General features: G+C 41.1%; 1 protein-coding gene across 4 annotated transcripts in view; it reads left to right on the top strand.

Moving 5' to 3' along the window:
- Nucleotides 1-5,108: 5,108 nt before the first annotated feature.
- The window catches only part of LOC308295222 (ubiquitin-associated protein 2-like), a 34,637-nt gene continuing 21,814 nt past the window's right edge, over nt 5,109-17,931 (top strand). For 3 of the 4 annotated variants that reach the window (XM_080738225.1, XM_080738227.1, XM_080738224.1), the window contains exons 1-8: nt 8,651-8,795; nt 9,052-9,189; nt 10,432-10,509; nt 10,628-10,738; nt 11,116-11,302; nt 11,527-11,604; nt 14,126-14,195; nt 15,236-15,327. In XM_080738225.1, coding sequence (XP_080594351.1) covers nt 8,757-8,795; nt 9,052-9,189; nt 10,432-10,509; nt 10,628-10,738; nt 11,116-11,302; nt 11,527-11,604; nt 14,126-14,195; nt 15,236-15,327 — 793 coding nt within the window. In that variant the 5' untranslated portion in view covers nt 8,651-8,756. Of the gene's footprint in view, nt 5,177-8,650; nt 8,796-9,051; nt 9,190-10,431; nt 10,510-10,627; nt 10,739-11,115; nt 11,303-11,526; nt 11,605-14,125; nt 14,196-15,235; nt 15,328-17,931 lie in introns of those variants that run through there. The other variant, XM_080738226.1, reaches the window with a different exon arrangement.

The following is a 17,931-nucleotide window of genomic DNA, read 5'->3' as shown; positions in this document are numbered from 1 at the left end:
TGGGTTTATCCTGCTGTTTTTTTATGTATTTTATTATTTATTTATATTTTTACCAGGATTAAATAGGCCTTCCAACCCTGTGGTGGCCAAGAACTCCCACCAGAACCAAGGCAACCATCAGAAACACCAAGCCCAGTCACGGACGGAGGTTTCTGGCAGCACTGGCTCGGCTTCTCCTCATAGACCCTTTCCATATACCACTACACATCCCTCTCCCCTTCAATCCATTTCACATCTTAACTGTTGCTCAGGGGACACTGCTATGCTCAACTCACAAATTGCAATCCCTAATCTTTCCACAAAAACTACACCAGCACCTCCTCACAGCAAGTCTACCATTGTTTCGATGCATTCCCTTAGAGACACAGACAACCACCCAGTCCCTACCATTATAACACCCCAAGCAGAGGGGGACTTTGGCCATTTGAACACAACACAGAGCCAGTGTCACTCAGTCAGATCACACCATTCCAACAACCTACACAGACCCATCCGAATGACCAATTTAGCAAAGTCTGAGATCACTAGCCAACAGCACATTAGAGGCACAAACAACCACTCTGCCCAAGAAGACTTGGATAATGCCCAGTGAGTACCAACTTCCCAAATTAAATTATAAATGTCTGGTTGCAGAGTGTGTGCCGCTAATTATCTCCGCCAGGAGATCATACTTTCGGCCCTGTGTGCGTATCTGTCAGCAGCTAATATTAAATCTACTAGGCCGATAAGCATCATATTGGTTGTGCATGCTGACAACAGGCTAAGGTCCTCAATCCTCAAAGTAAACAATCGATTTGTTGCGACCGTTAGGAGTTACTATCAAAACCTCCACCGGCTGTCTGTCAGTCTGTCTATCAGTCTGTCTGTCACGTCACACTTTTGCCCTACTAATATCTCCGCCACCGTTGCCCCTATCTATGCCAAACTTTGCACACACACTCCTTGGCTGCCACAACCCCTCACATGGCCCTCTTCTAGCACCACCATGAGGCCGATTCTTGCAAAACACATTTTTGGACACTGCTCCTACAGATTTTGCCCTAAAATCACGCAAAGCGGTACACAGTATCTCTAAAGTCATGTCATGAACATGGCTCTGTCCCATTTCCCATATTCCATCCTGATTGGCTACCATTGCCTTCTAAAGTTTGTGTATGTGACCTGACGGTCACATATCTCCCGATTAGGGAGTCTTACTGTTATATTACAGAGTACAGTACAGTAGCTAGCTTGAATGATAGAAACAATTATGTGGGATTTTACTGACATTGCCATTGGGACTGTTGTTGAGATGTTAAAGATGTTGCAATATACGGTAAGCTATAATGCTTACACTGTGTTCCAATTTATTCTGTCCTAGCAATGACAAAATGCCACTCTACTTTTCGATGCAGAGCCATGTTCATGACATGACTTTAGAGATACTGTGTACCGCTTTGTGTGATTTTAGGGCAAAGTCTGTAGGAGCGCAACCTTTTAGTTATGTCTAATGTTTTGTATTAGTCATATTTACTGTATAAAAAGAGTAAGTCTGCGGTCTACACCTTTGGATGTACTTCTTTGAGCAGTACTTCTTTGAAATAGTTGTGTTCATATTTACTGTATGTATCAGTACTTTCAATTGATAGTTCACATACTGTGTATGCTAGGTACATTATTTAGATGCTGTACATGTATGTCGTTTTCTTGTCCACAGCTGCCATTTATGTTATTTACTGTAGATAGTATGCTATTTAGGCAGATGCTAGGTTTCATGTCTACTGCTAGCCTTGCTTTCTTGGTACTCTACTTGACCAGACCAGACTTGACCCTGTCATTCTTTGACGAGAGTTCATTCACACTGTTAACTCCTGTCATTAGTCGACTGGAGTTCATTCATGCTGTTTACTCTGATCTTGCACTTTGCTGAGAGACATAGGCCTACAGTGTATCTAAATGGAAGTAAATGTGTTAATTGTAATGACATTTTGTTCATATGAGAGGTCAAAGTCAAATTGGGAATTATTTTCCTAAATAAAAGTTGAATTTCAAAACCTAAAGGAATAACATAATTCTCTCTCTCTCTCTCTCTCTCTCTGTCCCCCCCCCTCTCTCTATGTCAGGTTGCGTGTTGTCCAGGCACATTTGGAGCAGCTAGAAGAGATGGAGGCTTTATGTCACAAAGAAGGAACATTACTGTGTCAGCAGCATGATATGGTCAGATTTGCTGTCACATCCCTGTTATTTGCTGGTTTCTTCTAACTGTTGGTTGCTTGCTAACTATTTAAATTTGACTTAACTTGTTTACCTTGTTCAAAAATAACGTATTTAATGCTGTATATATTGTAATTGTGTCTGTCTCTTTCACATGCCTTTCTCTCTATTTGTCTCACTTCAATGTGTCAATGTTTCTGCCTAACTTTCTGACTCTGTCTTGCAGGCATTTGTGGAATATGTCCACAGACTGGAGAAGATCTTGGATAGGAAGGCTCAGTGTGTACAGAGCATGAGATCTCAGCTGCACTCATATCTCTGTCCCAAGCCTAATGATCACAAGCACAGAAATGGGGAAAATAACCCTGAACCAACTACTTGAATGAACAATGAAGCCTATTTTTCCTACAGTATGTTCTGAGACTGATACAGATGCACTTTACCCTTGAACTTGCTTGTATCAAGGGTCAACTTGAAACATATAATAATGATTATATACAGTATATATACGTTATATATATATAAAACAAGTACAAATATGGTAGCAATGGGTATGTGCTATGTACATTCTACAAGTAACATTTTGAGCAGCATCTCGGGTTCTTACAGATTTAATGCAGTTTTTTTTGTCTAGTATAATGTCTACTGCAGACATGTAGGCCCATGTAAATGTATTATAATGAATTTCAGATACTGTTTTATTGCGTTTGATAATGAAGTGAAATGTGAAGCAATGCAGTAGAAGGTTAGACCTAGAGGTTAATTTATGTAAGTAAATCCTGCTATGTTTAAATTAAACTTGTTGAAGCCATCTCAGATTTTGTTTATTGACACAAAAAAATATATTTTTCTTTTCTTTTTTTAGAAAGCCTTCCAGGCAATTTCATAAGAGGCTTTCAAAGCTAGCTCACCATATTTTGCTGAATGTCTCATCAATGTATGTTGACCATTGAGAGCTTTGAGACTAGCATGAAAGTATTCTACAGGATTTTATTTAAAATGACTATGTTGCCTTCAAGTGATGCTTTAGATTTGATAGCTTTGCCTTCATAGATTTGTTTGACATCACATCAGTAGTGTGTAAATTAAATAAAAATGATTTGGCTTGTTTACACATGTTTGATAATGTTAATGTGTTGGCGATTTTCAGACATTCACATTTTTGGAAAAATAATGTTCCATTGCACAAAATGTGGTGCTCTAGTAACTCTGACAACCGATTGGGGTCCCGGGCCCCCTGTGGAAGACCTCTGTTGTGATGGACTTTGAATCCTGTAATGCATAATGCAGAACTGTTTATTTATTTAGAAGTAGAGTTGAATATGGCTACTGTGCTGAATGACTTGGCTGCTTACTGTTATTTTTGTTTGTATTTTTGTGTGTGATAAATGTATTTATTTTTTAGTTATAAACTGATTATTGCAACAGAACAAGGCTAGGCTAAACCAATGTGATGCAGAAATGTGCTGTGATGGATTTTGTTTTTGTGCCAGCCTCCCCTGTCCCCCATGTGACCCTTCTCTGTAAATACCTTTTATTTTTCATTGTTTTATTTGTTTGTTACCACTGTTTTTTCTGATGATATCTACTGCATAGTATACCTACTGTGTCAGTGTTCTGTCATTCAGTGTTATATGAGTTAAAGATAAGGATCTCCTTGGAAATAAGCTGCAAGTCTTACCTGAGTTTCCTTTTAGTTGACCCTGTACCACCAGTGAACTGTACTGAAATTAAACTGTACCTTTCCCTATGCAATTAATCTTCTAATAAATACTTCAATCAATCAATCAAGCAAGCAAGCAAGCAGGTAGAATTAAACGGATTGTTGACGACCCATAAATCCGTTTTGGACTTTGAAATACAGGTGAGGTCCAATGAGAAATTGTAATCACTAAATAAATAATCACAACTACTATGTGAATTTTAATTCATAAAATAATCCCGTCACCCTGGTTTCTATTCTGAATTACTATTGTGATCCGGCCCACTACTGTATTCGGTTATTTGCATGAACAAATCATAGACTGTATAAAAGATAGGAACAAATTGAACAAATAGAACCACGCAAAGTTTCTGTATCCGCTCTTCTAGACCCAGACCGGATGGGCTTATTGTGTTCGGATGGTTCGGATCAGAGTTGTAGAAGAGAGAGTTACGTCACTTACGTCGACTCCCATAGTAAGCGTGTACTCTATGGTGGGAAGCTAACTTAGCCTAGCTTACTGGAGCCTGTTCTCATTCTTAGCGAGCCTCTGCCCCGTCCGCCCCCATTCAGTTTTCACTCGCTGGTAAGTAGACTAAATTAACGTCTTTTTCACTCTTTTAATAATGTTATCTACCTTAGAGAGGCCCGTGAATGCGTTACAATGGTGAAAAGGACGTGATTTGGTCTACTTCCAGCGATTTTAAATGCCTCGGCTAGAATGGGGGCGGACGGGGCAGAGGCTCGCTAGGAATGAGAACGGCTCCATGCGAAGCCACTTCCGGTCTGCGGCGAGTTCAAAGCGTGACGCCACTCTCATATAGAACGCTCTGGTTCGGATCAGGCATCAACACCTACTTCTCTCCAGTGCGTCCGGCCGTCAAATATGTCCGACCGGAAACGTGCTGCGGCACAATAGTTCCGCCACAATAGTTCCCCCCCCCCCCCCCCCCCCATTTTTTTTTTTTTTTTTTTAAACTTTTTTTTCTTTTTTTTCTTTTTTTTACTTTTTTTTTTTTTTTTTAACTAGATGTGAGCGGCCCGAAGGGCCGCGACCCTCTAGTAGATATGAATGGGCGATCAGTCGGCGTCGATCCCAGTCAACTTGATGAAAGCTCGCTCTCGTGCATGACGCAGGCGGAAAAAGAGAGTGTGCACGTGAACAAACCGGTTCCAATTGGTGGCTTACAGCTTCTCGACGTTAAACAACGAACGAACGGCGCGGTGGTGGATCACGTGACGGCATATGCTGCTGCTGGCTGGAGCGAAGCGTGTTAGCAGGTAAAGAAAGAAAGGAACCCGGTGTCTGTTTTAAAGAAAAAAATATATATACAAATTTGCCACGACCGAACGCTGCTCGAACGGTACATCAGCCGCCGTCCTTCTTGATCTTTACCGGAGAAAGAAAGCGGCGAGCGGTTGACAGCACAGCAGGCGGCCGACTGTGAGCGTCGTTCAGCGGTTTAGCCGAAGCAGCGAGCATCGCTCCTTCTCCACAGTTTTACAGCCAAATTCTTCGTACGACGGTGTCGCGGCGCCGAAAACAGGCGACCTGCAAGCTCCCTTTGCGCCGCGGACGCGACTAGTTGTGGGCTTGTAGATCAGCTATTTTAGGCCATGGGTTCTCAAAGTGATAGTTAAAGGGATCAAATGGACCCTTATGGGTCTGTGTATCTCTGAGAGTGTACGAGTTAAATTAACCTTGTACAATGTAAATTGGGGACCTATAGACACACTATTAAATAGGGGTCCGTAGCCTACGCATGTCAAACTGGGGGTCCTTGAAATTATTTTGGGCGTCTCTGGCGTGTCTTCAAATGGGGGTCCGCGGGCTAATATTAAATAAGTGACAATTTGGGGGTCCTTGACATGAAAAAAGTTTGAGAACCACACTGTCGGCTAAGGGACCGGGCGGACGGGGCCGTCGTTCACACGTTCACATGCCCAGGAAACATTAGCATGCTGCCGATACTCTGCCACTAGCGGTGCGTGGACAGGCCACGCGCGTCATAATAACACCAACTGTTTGACGTGTTTATAATAAACGAGCTCCGCACACATCATCATAATAATATCACCATTGATGCCGTTTGTTATTATGGAAATGGCACAACTTAATTGACCGGCTGTGGCGTTGCGTTCGCTGCTTCGTTGCAGATTTTAGCCCCCTCTCGAAGCGGTCCGCTCATCTAAAAAGGCTTCATTTTATTTAACACTTCGTTCGTAGGTCGACAAAAAAATGACGCATTTTCAGCTGAAATCAGTGTCGACATTTTGAAGTTGAAATAGCGTGTTTTTTTCCCCTCTTTTGTCGAGTGACACTGCTCGCGCTGCTCTGAAGCTAACGGATATTAGCAGACTAGCATCCCATCGGCTTCTTTTTACACAAAGACAAACTTGTCGTCGTCCTCGTCGTTTTTTGTTTATTTTGGTCCCGGGGTCCCTCGCACTAGGAAGACATTCACTGACAGGTTGGTTCCATGATTGTGTCAACCGTTATTGGTATTTATTTATCCATTACGGTTGAATAACGTCATATGCGATTCCCCCTGAGCTGACGTTTATTTGGGCTCAAGACATTAAACACGAACAAAGAGTAAAAGGTTTGCTAGCCCGGCTAAAGCTAATGTCAGCTCGTGTTTTCTTTTGAGTGTCATGCGTACATACTGTATAACGTATAAATAAGTACGTTACATTCGGGTGTTTCTGTTGAGTGTCATGTTACATTCACGTTGTACTGTAATTCTTTACATCGATCAAAACGCTGTACAGTGGTGGAAGAAGTACTCACATGTTTTACTAAGTAAAAGTATCAATACTGCAATACACAAATACTGTTACAAGTAAAAGTCTGGAATTCAAAATGTACTCGAATAAAAGTATTGGCATGATAATGTACTTATTACTTAAAGTACCAAAATTAAAAGTAAGTCATTATGCAGAATGTCCCATTTCATGTTTTCATACACAATGAAGTAGATGTATGTTTTGTAATAATCGAAATCTACAAAGTAATTAGTAACTAAAGTGTCCAAATAATTGTATTGGAGTTAAAGTACAATATTTGCGTCTGAGATGTAGTGAAGTAAAAGTATTGGAAATAAAAATACTCAAGTAAAGTACAAATACCTCAAAATGTTACTTAAGTGCAGTATTTGAGTAAATGTACTTAGTTACTTTACACCACTCACTGGCTGTAAATTATTAGGAGGATGGCATGACATTACTATAACTCGCTGTACATTACGTTACATTCATACCGTTCATCACAACAAAGTTAAATTCACACCGCACATTCGCATGAAAACTAAGTATAAATATACAAAGACATTGAACCTCTTCATGTCATCTATCACCTCATTGATGTTAAGATACCTTAGCTAATACATGATAATAATACTAACATGTCAGTGTTATTTTGTTGAGTGTAAAAATGTAGTTTGATTTCTCACTGTGACGAGAGATGTCACTCTTCAACAAGAAATTGATGTTTGTATTGTTGCTATAAAACAAGGGAGTTACCCCTCAACAGCAGTAGGTTGATCAGATAGATCTACTGTATTTTAGCCACTTAAATCCCATGTACTTTTGGCCAATCTACAAGCCCACAATGCTTTGCATCTCGCGACCCCGTAGATCTGCAATTATTATTGAATGTTAGTCTATAATATTCCCAGAATATGGACGCTAGGGTTCTTGTAATTAACTTAGTGTAACATGTACTGTAGGTCTATCTATTACATTTACCACTGTGCGAAATGTAACATTCCTATCATGACATCGGTTTGCTTTACATCCAAAACAGCCTAGTTGAACATGTAGTGTGCTCTCCTGTTGGGTCCGGCCATTTCACCTCAAATACTAGACAGGAATTGCTTAACACATGGTAGTCTACAATACATAACATTTATACAAGTGTGGTGATGGTGAGTTAACACATCCATGTGTTTGTGTCTTTGAGAGCGAGAACTGTAAGTTGACACCGGGACGTTCCCCTCTTGAGTGTCTAAATTTAACCTTGGGTTGGAGGTGGGTGACAGATGGGGTTATAGTCTTACATGCCGTAGTTGACAACAGCAAATCTCAGTCTACATGTATAGTATAGTGTGTGCATACAGTATACTGTATGTTATAGACGGTATAAAATTATGCACAGGTCATTAGTCTCCTTTCTCTTTATTAATACATACTTTTCAATTACTTGGATACTAGTAGGCTGCTAGGTCACCAGCGTTTTCGCCTATGTTTTTTTTTCGCCTACATGGATTTGGTCTTTTCGCGAGGCACTTTCGCCGTGGAGGAGAGTGTTTTCACCTAACCTGTCTGGCCGTTTCGCCGCCGTTGAAGAGCCATTTCACCCACGCTCAATTCTGCTGTCAGACTGTCCATGTGCATGTGTCCACACACCCTCATAGTGACTGCAGTGGTGTCAAACAGGGTAACATGTCCTTGGGTTAGGTCGAACACCCTTTGGTCCGACCACCAAAACCTAACCTTAACCACCCTAACCCTTAAACCTCAGTAAAACTATGCCTAAACCTAACCCTAACCTCAGTAACTGTGACGCTGGTGATTATCTAAGATGCCGAGGCTGATGAGTATCTAACCTGCCGACACGGGTGATTCATTTCTAACCCATATAATTATTTGTACGCACCTGATTCCAATAGCTCTAATCTGTATTATGTGATGTCTATGGAGTGCATAGGATAGCCGTGTGTAATGGTCACCGTTTGACAGGTGAGGTAACGCCACTGCATGCAAACATGGACAGTCTGAGGGTAGGCGAAATGGCTCTTCAACTGCGGTGAATGGGCCAGACAGGATAGGTGAAAAGACTCTCCTCGACGGTGAAAGTGCCATGCGAAAAGACCAAATGCATGCAGGCGAAAAAAAACAGGTGAATAATACGCCTGACACCCTAGTAGGCCTATGCCTTTTCTGGTGGAACCTTCACCAAAAATAGAATGGATCTATCTACAAGCCTACAATGCTTTGCAGCACTGCACATTGTGAACTTGTAAATTAGCTATTTTCTCTGAATATATTCAGCCTGTGAGATGCAGTATAGAATAGGTGAGCAGTACGCTGAACAGTCTCATATTGTCCTCCTTCCCTGTCTTTCACCTCCTCTATTCTATCTCTTTCTCTTCCAGATTTTTCTATTTTGTACATACATTGTTTTGTATATACTGTATATGATGAGTTCAGTGGTCGGCAATCCACCCCGGGGTACTCGGGACAAAGCGCTGCCCACCACCACACAAACCACACAGCCACAGAAACAGATACAGGTGGGTGCATGTGTCCATTGGCACACCTATGCAATTGCTTTTGTTTTGACCTGCTTACACACAGGTGAAGATGCATCTATTTATAAGTGCACAGAATCTGTGTCTAAGCGTCTTCTGTGTATCTCAACCATTTTACTTCAAACTTTGTGTGTGTATCTCAGAGGACCCCACAGAGTGCAGTGGGAATCTGTTGGATCAGAAATTGTCCAGAAATTGGTGATGGGAATTATCGTCTTTTCAGTGTACTGAAATATTAATTATACAATTTTGTTTTGTGTGATCTTGGATGCAGTTATTGACGGCAGACTGGCTCTGGGCTCAGATTACATCCACAGTCGTCGTTCATTCGGACAGAAACAGTACTGACCTAGACCACCTCAAATCGTTTAGTAATGATCCTGTATTCCCGTTAAGCAATGATGATGTAAGTTTGCTCAGTGAACAAAATCCCAGTTAGTTCACTGGCTGCATATAGATATATAGTCATTGGACATGGGTTTGTTTGGCCCTCTCGCTCTGACCAAACCTGTCAACGGAATTCCAGTGCTTTTGTTCCCTGTCTGCATACTACTCCTCAAGGAGTTAAGTCCAATGAGGAAAGCCTGTCAGACGGACAGGGAGAAGCCCGCCTTCCTCGCGGTGTTTAGTCCAATGTGGAAACGGGAATGGTGGAACTCTCTTTTTAGCCAAACATGATTTAGCCTTTGAAATTGAACTGACTGAATGAATCTATTCAGGAAATGACCTAGTTAATTTCGTTCACCCAAATGTGGTAGTATGTTTGAACGAATCGTTCTCGACCGACACAAATCCACAAATATGTGTGTCTGGTTATCTGTCTGTGTCGCTTTTATGCCCATATAATGGGTGATCTGAGATGTCATAGTCTGGCCTCCAAGAACTTCTATGATAATGCACTAAGTACTCTTGACAGCAGGTACGACGGGTCGCGTATCGCATAACTGGAGTGGCATGTGTTTCCACCGGGCATCACCCTAGTTCTGTCAATTCATTTGGCACAAATGATCATATTGAAAGAATTACTAAATTCTATACTACTCAGCATTTTGGGAGATGATAAGAAAGCGGAGTAGGGCCACCATGTTTCAGTGGCACACTCGTGAACACGGATGAGGCCCGTTTTATTTAATAGCTATTTTTTTTGTGTCTAGCATATCTTCACATTTCCAGGTATCTCGTTGTTGCTCTTGTTGTTCTTAACAGGTTTTCTTTGTTTTCCAGGCCACAGCAGAACAGATTCGGCTGGCCCAGATGATCTATGACAAAAATGATGCAGACTTTGAGGACAAGGTCAAACAGGTAATTTGAGTGCACAACACCTGTGCAAACCCATACTTGTCCAATGATTAGTCTTATTTTGTTGCAATCAGAAGTACTAAATGTTTGAACATTTTCATCTCTATGTATGCCTCAACAGCTGATTGAGGTCTCTGGGAAGACTCAAGATGAGTGCATGGTAGCCCTCCATGATTGCAACGAGGATGTCAACAGAGCCATCAATTCCTTGTTGGAGAGCACCCCCGACACAGTGAGCAACCACACATCTATCATCACACACATGTTCAGTTCTCAAATAATATTGTAAACTTTAAGCACTTGTCCTCAAGAGTACTTACAGTCTATGTGTCTCAGTTTCTCTGAGAAAGACACTTAAACCCTAACCGCTCCCCGGGCACTGTATTAATAGCGCCCACTGATCCTAATGCAGAGGTTAATCTTCATGCATGTGCAAAATGTACAGTAACCTATCGGTTGGTTGAAAAGGGGACTAAATTACTACTTACTTTCTGCTAGCTACTGTCCTATTTTTATTAAGGCCATATTTGACATTGACATTCCTTCAAACTATTGCTTCAGAACTATGACTGTTTTAAAATGTTTTTCTCATCTCCCCCTTTCTGTCAGAATTCCTGGGAGACGGTGCGGAAGAAGCGGGTCGTGGGGAAGGAGGGAGGTCCCTCAGAGATAAAGGAGACTAAAGAAAAGAGAGGAGGTGATAGGGAGGCGAGCCGAGGTCGTGGGGGGTCCAACAGGAGGGGCCGGGGTGCCAGCCGAGGGCGTGAGGGTGAATATGTAGGACAGGCAGGGAGAGGTGTGTACCTCCTGTCAGACCGATAAAGGCCTATATTCTGCAGATATGTACTGTATATGTTCCTATGTGGTAGTTTTTAATTGTTATCACTGGTCACTTGTACGCAGATTACAAAGTGACCACTGTCCTAAATACATGTCGACTGCTTATGTTTAATATAGTTTTATATTTACATTTAAATCAAATTTAATGTACCCATTACTTTGTCTTCCCTTGGTTTCCAGGCCGGTCAGAGGAGAATGGATTTGAGTTTGCTCCTGGAGAGAGAGGGGCAGACCGTGGACGCAGGGGTAGGGGCAGAGGTGAGTCATACAGTACTACAATTTAGGCATTTGGAAGACGCTCTTATCCAGAGTGAAAATAAGTAAGAAATACTAAGCATAATTAATGTAATTAATAGTAATTGTTTTGAATGCACTGACTCGGGATGCAATTGTGTGTTGGACAATCGGTGTGTCCATAAATTGCAAGGGAGGAAATGTTATATTATACACAGGTACTCACGAGTTGTAGTTGCCACAGCTGCCTACATCCAAGCAAGGATGTCTCTGTAAAATACTGTAGTGGGGTTGCCACAGTGTGGAGAGTTTCCTACAAACTCATTTATTTTAACAACTAACATACAATATCGGATATTCTTATGAATTGTCTACTTTAACGACTTTTTATTAATTGTGGATGTGATGCCTTACCACGTCTGCATTAATCACTTAAATTATACATGCATATGGGGCGGCATAGCTCAGGGGTAGAGAAACTGGTATTAGAGCACGAAGGGTATAAATCCCGAAGGGTTCCCAGTTTGAATCCGGGCTCCCCCTGAGTTAATGTCGAAGGGTCCTTGGGCAAGACTCTGAACCCCTAATTGCTCCCGGTGAGTAGGTTGGTGCCTTGCATGGCTTCCTCCGCCACCGGTGTATGAATGTGTGTGTGAATGGGTGAATGTAATGCACAATCTATGTAAAGCGCTTTGGATTAAAAGCGCTATATAAATGCACCATTTACCATTTATATACTGGCCGAGTCATACCAAAGACCATACTAAAATTGGGAGCCAATGCCTCCCTGCTTGGCACTCGACATCAAGGGTTGGATTGGGGTTAAGTCCCTGCGACATACTAGCGTCATGTCCAGGGAGCGTACTTATACATCAAGCTGCCTCACGCCAAGGAAATGGGAGATGGACTCCTGCCATCAGGGCTCGGCAAGGGTTACTTGTATACATAGTTGACCGGCGTCTCCCAGGGCTCACAGGACATCACTTCACAGCCATCACCATTGATGTTAACATTTTGCAAAACAATACTATTTGAATTATCTTCTCACATCGGTATAATGGAATTTAGGTTCATATTCCTTCAGATAAATATACTTGCAGTATCATATCATCTTGCATGTGTTTTTGTCTACTGTGCTCTAAGCAGCGTAGTAGCTTTTTGGGTACTGCATATGTTTTTGGTGATGTTGCTGTCAGGACATCTATTTGTGTCTGCTGGCAATTATCGCATGTGGCACTCTACATGTGTGGAATGCCCTGGGTCCCTGCAGCTGCTTGGTAGTTGGGGGAGGGTAGATTGAATGAATAGAAAAGTTAGGCAAGACATTTCCAGAATTTATTAATTCTGGAAAGTTGGAGTAGTTGGAGTAAGGATTGTTAGAGCGTGAGTGACAGCTATTCCTGAGTTGAGCTTATTCTTAAAGGACAACTTTGTTTTTTTACAACAAGGGTTCATATTTTAGATTGTAATTAAAGAATATAAAAGATGAGAGCTAAAATGTTTTCATTTACTCCTTTCTATCGTTTTAGAGATTTTAATGATTTAGATTTCAGTGGCTGAGGACATGCGTACAAGTGGCTAAATATGTCTTTTTACACAGAATAAGCCCATTCCCAAGATGCACTGTAATCTATCATGGACAGATGTGACTTTTGGGGTTAATAAAAAAAGTAGTTTTTGGGGTTTTGGGGCACACCGACTTAGCAATAAAGAAATTGCAGGCTTATTTTGTCTAAAAAGACATATTTAGCCACACATGCCCCCATGCGTACGCATGCCCCACGTTTTAGCATGCTAAACGTGCTAAAACGATAGAATGAAGTAAATGAAAACATTTTAACACTCACCTTTTCTTTTCTCTAATTACAAAAATATTAATCCCTGCAGTGAGACGGGAAGGTTTATTTTTTTTAGTTCGATAAACATGACAACATGCGACACAGGTCATACTGGATTGCAACTAGCTCTGTGTCTATCTGCTACAAATATTAGTTGGCTATGCCAGTTACAGTATCGCATAGGGGTCAATCTGATGTCTGTATGGTTGAATAATAAAAATGATTGATTGGAGTGCAATTTTATCTTCCACAACAGTGACTAATTTAATGATCCTTTAGTTTACTGTATCCGAATGCCTAAGCAGGTGTTTGTGTTTGACGGTGTGGTCACCCAGTTTTGAATTCCAGTCTCCATGGCGGTGGACTTGAACACCCTTCACCCCCCAAATGTGTGTTTTGTAACTGCACACCGACTTAAATAGTCTGTTAAATGTGTGCGCGACAGTCATTTATATAGTACTAGCTGCAATAAAAAAGGAATAAAGTCAAGAAACCATTCCTTTTTACATAGGGAGAGAAACAAATAAACAAAAAACGAAATACTTGAATGGCAAAGTGGGAAACTTAATGTTGGTTGCTAAGTTATTCCATAGATGGGAGATCGATGGGACATGCTATGGTGGCCTTGTTTGCACTCGAGACTTAAAAAAATGTCTGCAAGATCCCAGACAGCTGAGGTCATTGGGTGCTTTTGTTTGTGTCCTCAGCGGTAGGGGGTCGTGGCGGTGGTAGAGGAAGAGCAGCTGTTGGAAACAGGTTCGCCTCCCAAGCAATGGGGTGAGTGAGACTGTTTTGTGTTTGAGATGAAAACTAAGCCTCTAATAAGATGATCTTAAAAATATTTATCTGAATTAGGGCTGCAAAATTAATCAATATATTTAATTGGTTACTTGGTTACCTTTTCCAAAATAATGGCATTACTTTGTTTCTAGGGATGTTCCCAGCAGTTAATTTCACTGACGTGTACACATTTTTAAACGGTTTATTTGAATAGCCGAAAAAATATTAATTAAAATTAATACCTGGAAAATAGTCAAAAGTGAGCACACTTCGATCTACACACTACAGCTGCACTCTTGATTTTTATGTTTACCAAACTTCCTCTCAGGTGGGTTTTAATCATTGGTAGTACAAAAATACTATAAAAAGTTACTATTCTCAGAAGTTAATTCTGTAACGTAACAGAATACTTTTTAAAGGTGGCAATACTGCAACGTAACAAGTTACTTTTTAAAAGTAACATTACCCAGGTCAGCATTGACTACCAAATTTCCAAACGATATCGTTCATGGCTAATGTTGTCATTACTGTACGTATAAATGTATTTGTTCAAGCACCATTCAGTCACAAAGTGCTTCACAACAATAAAAGTATAACATGTCAATAGTAAAATAAGAAAAAAATAAAACAATCAGCATTTAACCAATCGGCCAGTGAAATTCAAGAAATCAATACAGGATATACAGAAAGGCCCTATCGCCAACCCCACCTAGGGTGTACTGTGGACCCAGGACCTTCTAGCTGTGAGGCGAAGCGCTAACCACTGCGCCACCGTGCCCCTAATTGTTGTAGTTATTGTGCTCGTTCTGAATGGCACTTTAGTCTGAATTTTCAACTTAAAAATTAATTTGTTATTTTCTTATTAATCATGTAGACAGGGTTGCCACGGTTCTGAAATGGAAAATGGTTAGTTTTATCTAACGTTATAATTATAAACAAGATCCTGTTTAGAAGCAACAATAAAATTTCACAGCAAATCCTGTCCCTTATCTTCAGCCAATCCCAACTTTTTCCTACTGACTTCTTCTTTCATCTAGGACCTTCAACCCAGCGGACTACACAGCTAATTCAGGAGCTTCGCGCCAAGACACATGGGAAGTGGATGGAAATGAGGCTGCTGAGGGAACTGGTAAGAGGCTGTACCCAGCAACACCCAATACCCAGGCATTGGGTGTTTTAGTTTATCCCAGTTGTATTTAGGGCTGAAATTAACCGTAGAGTTCTAGGTTAAAGTGGCTTGATGAAAGTAGATGTTAAGATTGAGTCGGGAAGGTAGGACGAGTAAAGAGCATTATATAATGAATTCACAAAACACAGCAGCCAGCTACCACAATAGTGTTTCCCCTATATGCATTTACCAGTGGTGCGCCACTGCTGCTGAAATGTGTTGAATTCTGTAAATGATGCGTTGTGAGCTGATTTTTGATGCGCGACAACTTTGTGTGACAAAGTATGAAATGGGCTTTATTCTACATGGGTCTCCCGTGAGACGGCTCCTCCTAGGGATAACGCCTTTCTCATGGGTCACAAGTTTCAATATTACATCCACAACAGTCCGCTGGTTGTTTTTCATTAGCATGGTAATGTAGGACGCATGCACTTGGCAGCGAATATATTTTTCTACAAGGTCTATTTCCGACTATTTGCAGAACGACGTATGCTTCATATTCAATACATTTTTGCTTATCTGATCAACTCGGCATTAGAGATGGACCGATTGCAAAATTCTTGGCCGATTCCGATTTCCGGTTTTATTAAATTCTGATCTGCCGATACCGATTTTTCCGATACCGATTTTCTATCTAAGAAAGAACAATAATTATACAATACACCATATATTTTTTGGCTTGAGTACCCTTTCCATGATTTTTTTATCCAAGTACTCCCTTTCCCAGACAACATTTTGCTTATATAACTGCAATTAAAACCACAACTATGGTAGGCTATATGCATAACACCCCTGTTCAACAATATAACATCACAAATAAGAAATGGAGTGAGTTTCAAACAGTGCATCCTGAGCAGATTTATTTTCAACACTGACAATAAGATTCAGTCAGTTTTCATGTCAATAACTAGTAATCAACAACCAATCATCAACTGATCAACACAATTCAAAAACATCTCAGTTGGCTGGTATTCTACCATGTCATTTCTTCAGTATCCCATGCAGTACCTCTGGGTATCACCAGGGGTACTCGTAGTACCCCAGTTAAACACTGGAATAGTTGACTTTCAATGTCACAATCAACAATTTTTTAAGCAGCACTGAGTTAACTTAAGAAAATAAAACTTGAACTCAATCTAGTGCAATGTTTGTACTTGAAAAATGAAAGCTGGTGCTATTTAACTATTATTATTATCATTGTTCTTAATATGCTGGTGAAATTGGCTTGGCAATCCTTTCTGTTTTTATACTGTCATTAGTATCAACAAGCAACCCCCCTGGTTGCTTGTTTCTCTCTCAAAAACAAAACCTGGCAACATTGGGTGATGAGACTCAGAGAAGTGTTTATCTTAGCACAGGACGCTAAACAAGCAGGCTACATTTCAGCACTTTTGCGGGAATAGCATGGTGCCCTGTGCTTCAGCACATAAAGCGTGTGCATTAATCTGGCCATTCTTTAGCATGATGTGAGTTTGTATGCCTTGTAGATCAGCTGTTTTCGACTAAACTCACGCAGCCAGCCACCACTCGCTGCTGTTCGTTGTGGGTGTGAGAGTCAGAGTGTGTGTGGAGGGAGGGAGGGACGGGGAGAGAGAGCGAGAGAGATAGACGGAACACTATAGCCCCGTTCAGCTCGCATCGTTGCTTTTGTTCAGATGTACTGTAATGAGATGGAGTTATTTATTTGAGCGAACGGGTAATATCAATGCAAAGAGCGAGTTTTGGATCATCCTGGCACACAGTGAAATAAGTCCAAATCTGCGACATGTTTTCTTCATGAGACTGTTAGCGTTAGCTTCGCTGCTGCTTTGTTTTGGTCAGCGCGCGTTGAGCCACATGTTGCGTACTGCGAATGCGTGTCATTTTTGATCGGCGGAAAACCGGAAATTACGTTAGGACCGGCTGGTCACCGATTGAGGCCGATTTTATATAATACCGGCCGATTTTCGATACCGGCCGATACCGATGTCCATCTCTACTCGGCATATTTAACCCTCGTAGGGTCTTCGGGTCACTTTGACCCGGTTTTCAATTTTCAACATCAAGAAAAAGTATGTTAAAATATGTTTTTATCCATGAAACTTCTTCTGCTTGGCTTATTTACTGTACTAAACATGTGATAAGAAAATGGTACATGTCATGCATTTGCAACACCCCCCTGTATCAACATATAACACCCAGGGTCTTCGGGTCACTTTGACCCGGCCATTCAAAGTGTATGCTAAATGGCTAATATTTAGACCATTTCTTTCTGAAAAAACATTGGACATATGGATTTTTGAGTACATAATTTGCTCACCATTACAAATTACATTGATAACAATTCATTCAATATTATCTCCGCCAGGCCGGGATGGCCAAAGGTGAGGGATTATGTTTTCGTTGCTTCTGTCTGTGAACAGCTAATCTCAGTCACCGCTGGACCAGTCAGCGTGAAACTTTACATGTACTCCCCCGGGAGGCCTAGGAAGATATTCAACCCCAAATCGTCCTGTTATAGCGCCACCATGAGGCAGAATTGAGCAAAACAAGTTTTGGGGGATATTTACAATACCGATTTTCTCT

The sequence above is a fragment of the Nannobrachium achirus genome, assembly GCF_963921795.1.
Source record: "Nannobrachium achirus genome assembly, chromosome: 12".
In the NCBI taxonomy this organism is placed as follows: Eukaryota; Metazoa; Chordata; class Actinopteri; order Myctophiformes; family Myctophidae; genus Nannobrachium; species Nannobrachium achirus.
This window is presented reverse-complemented; position numbering and strand designations above follow the sequence as displayed.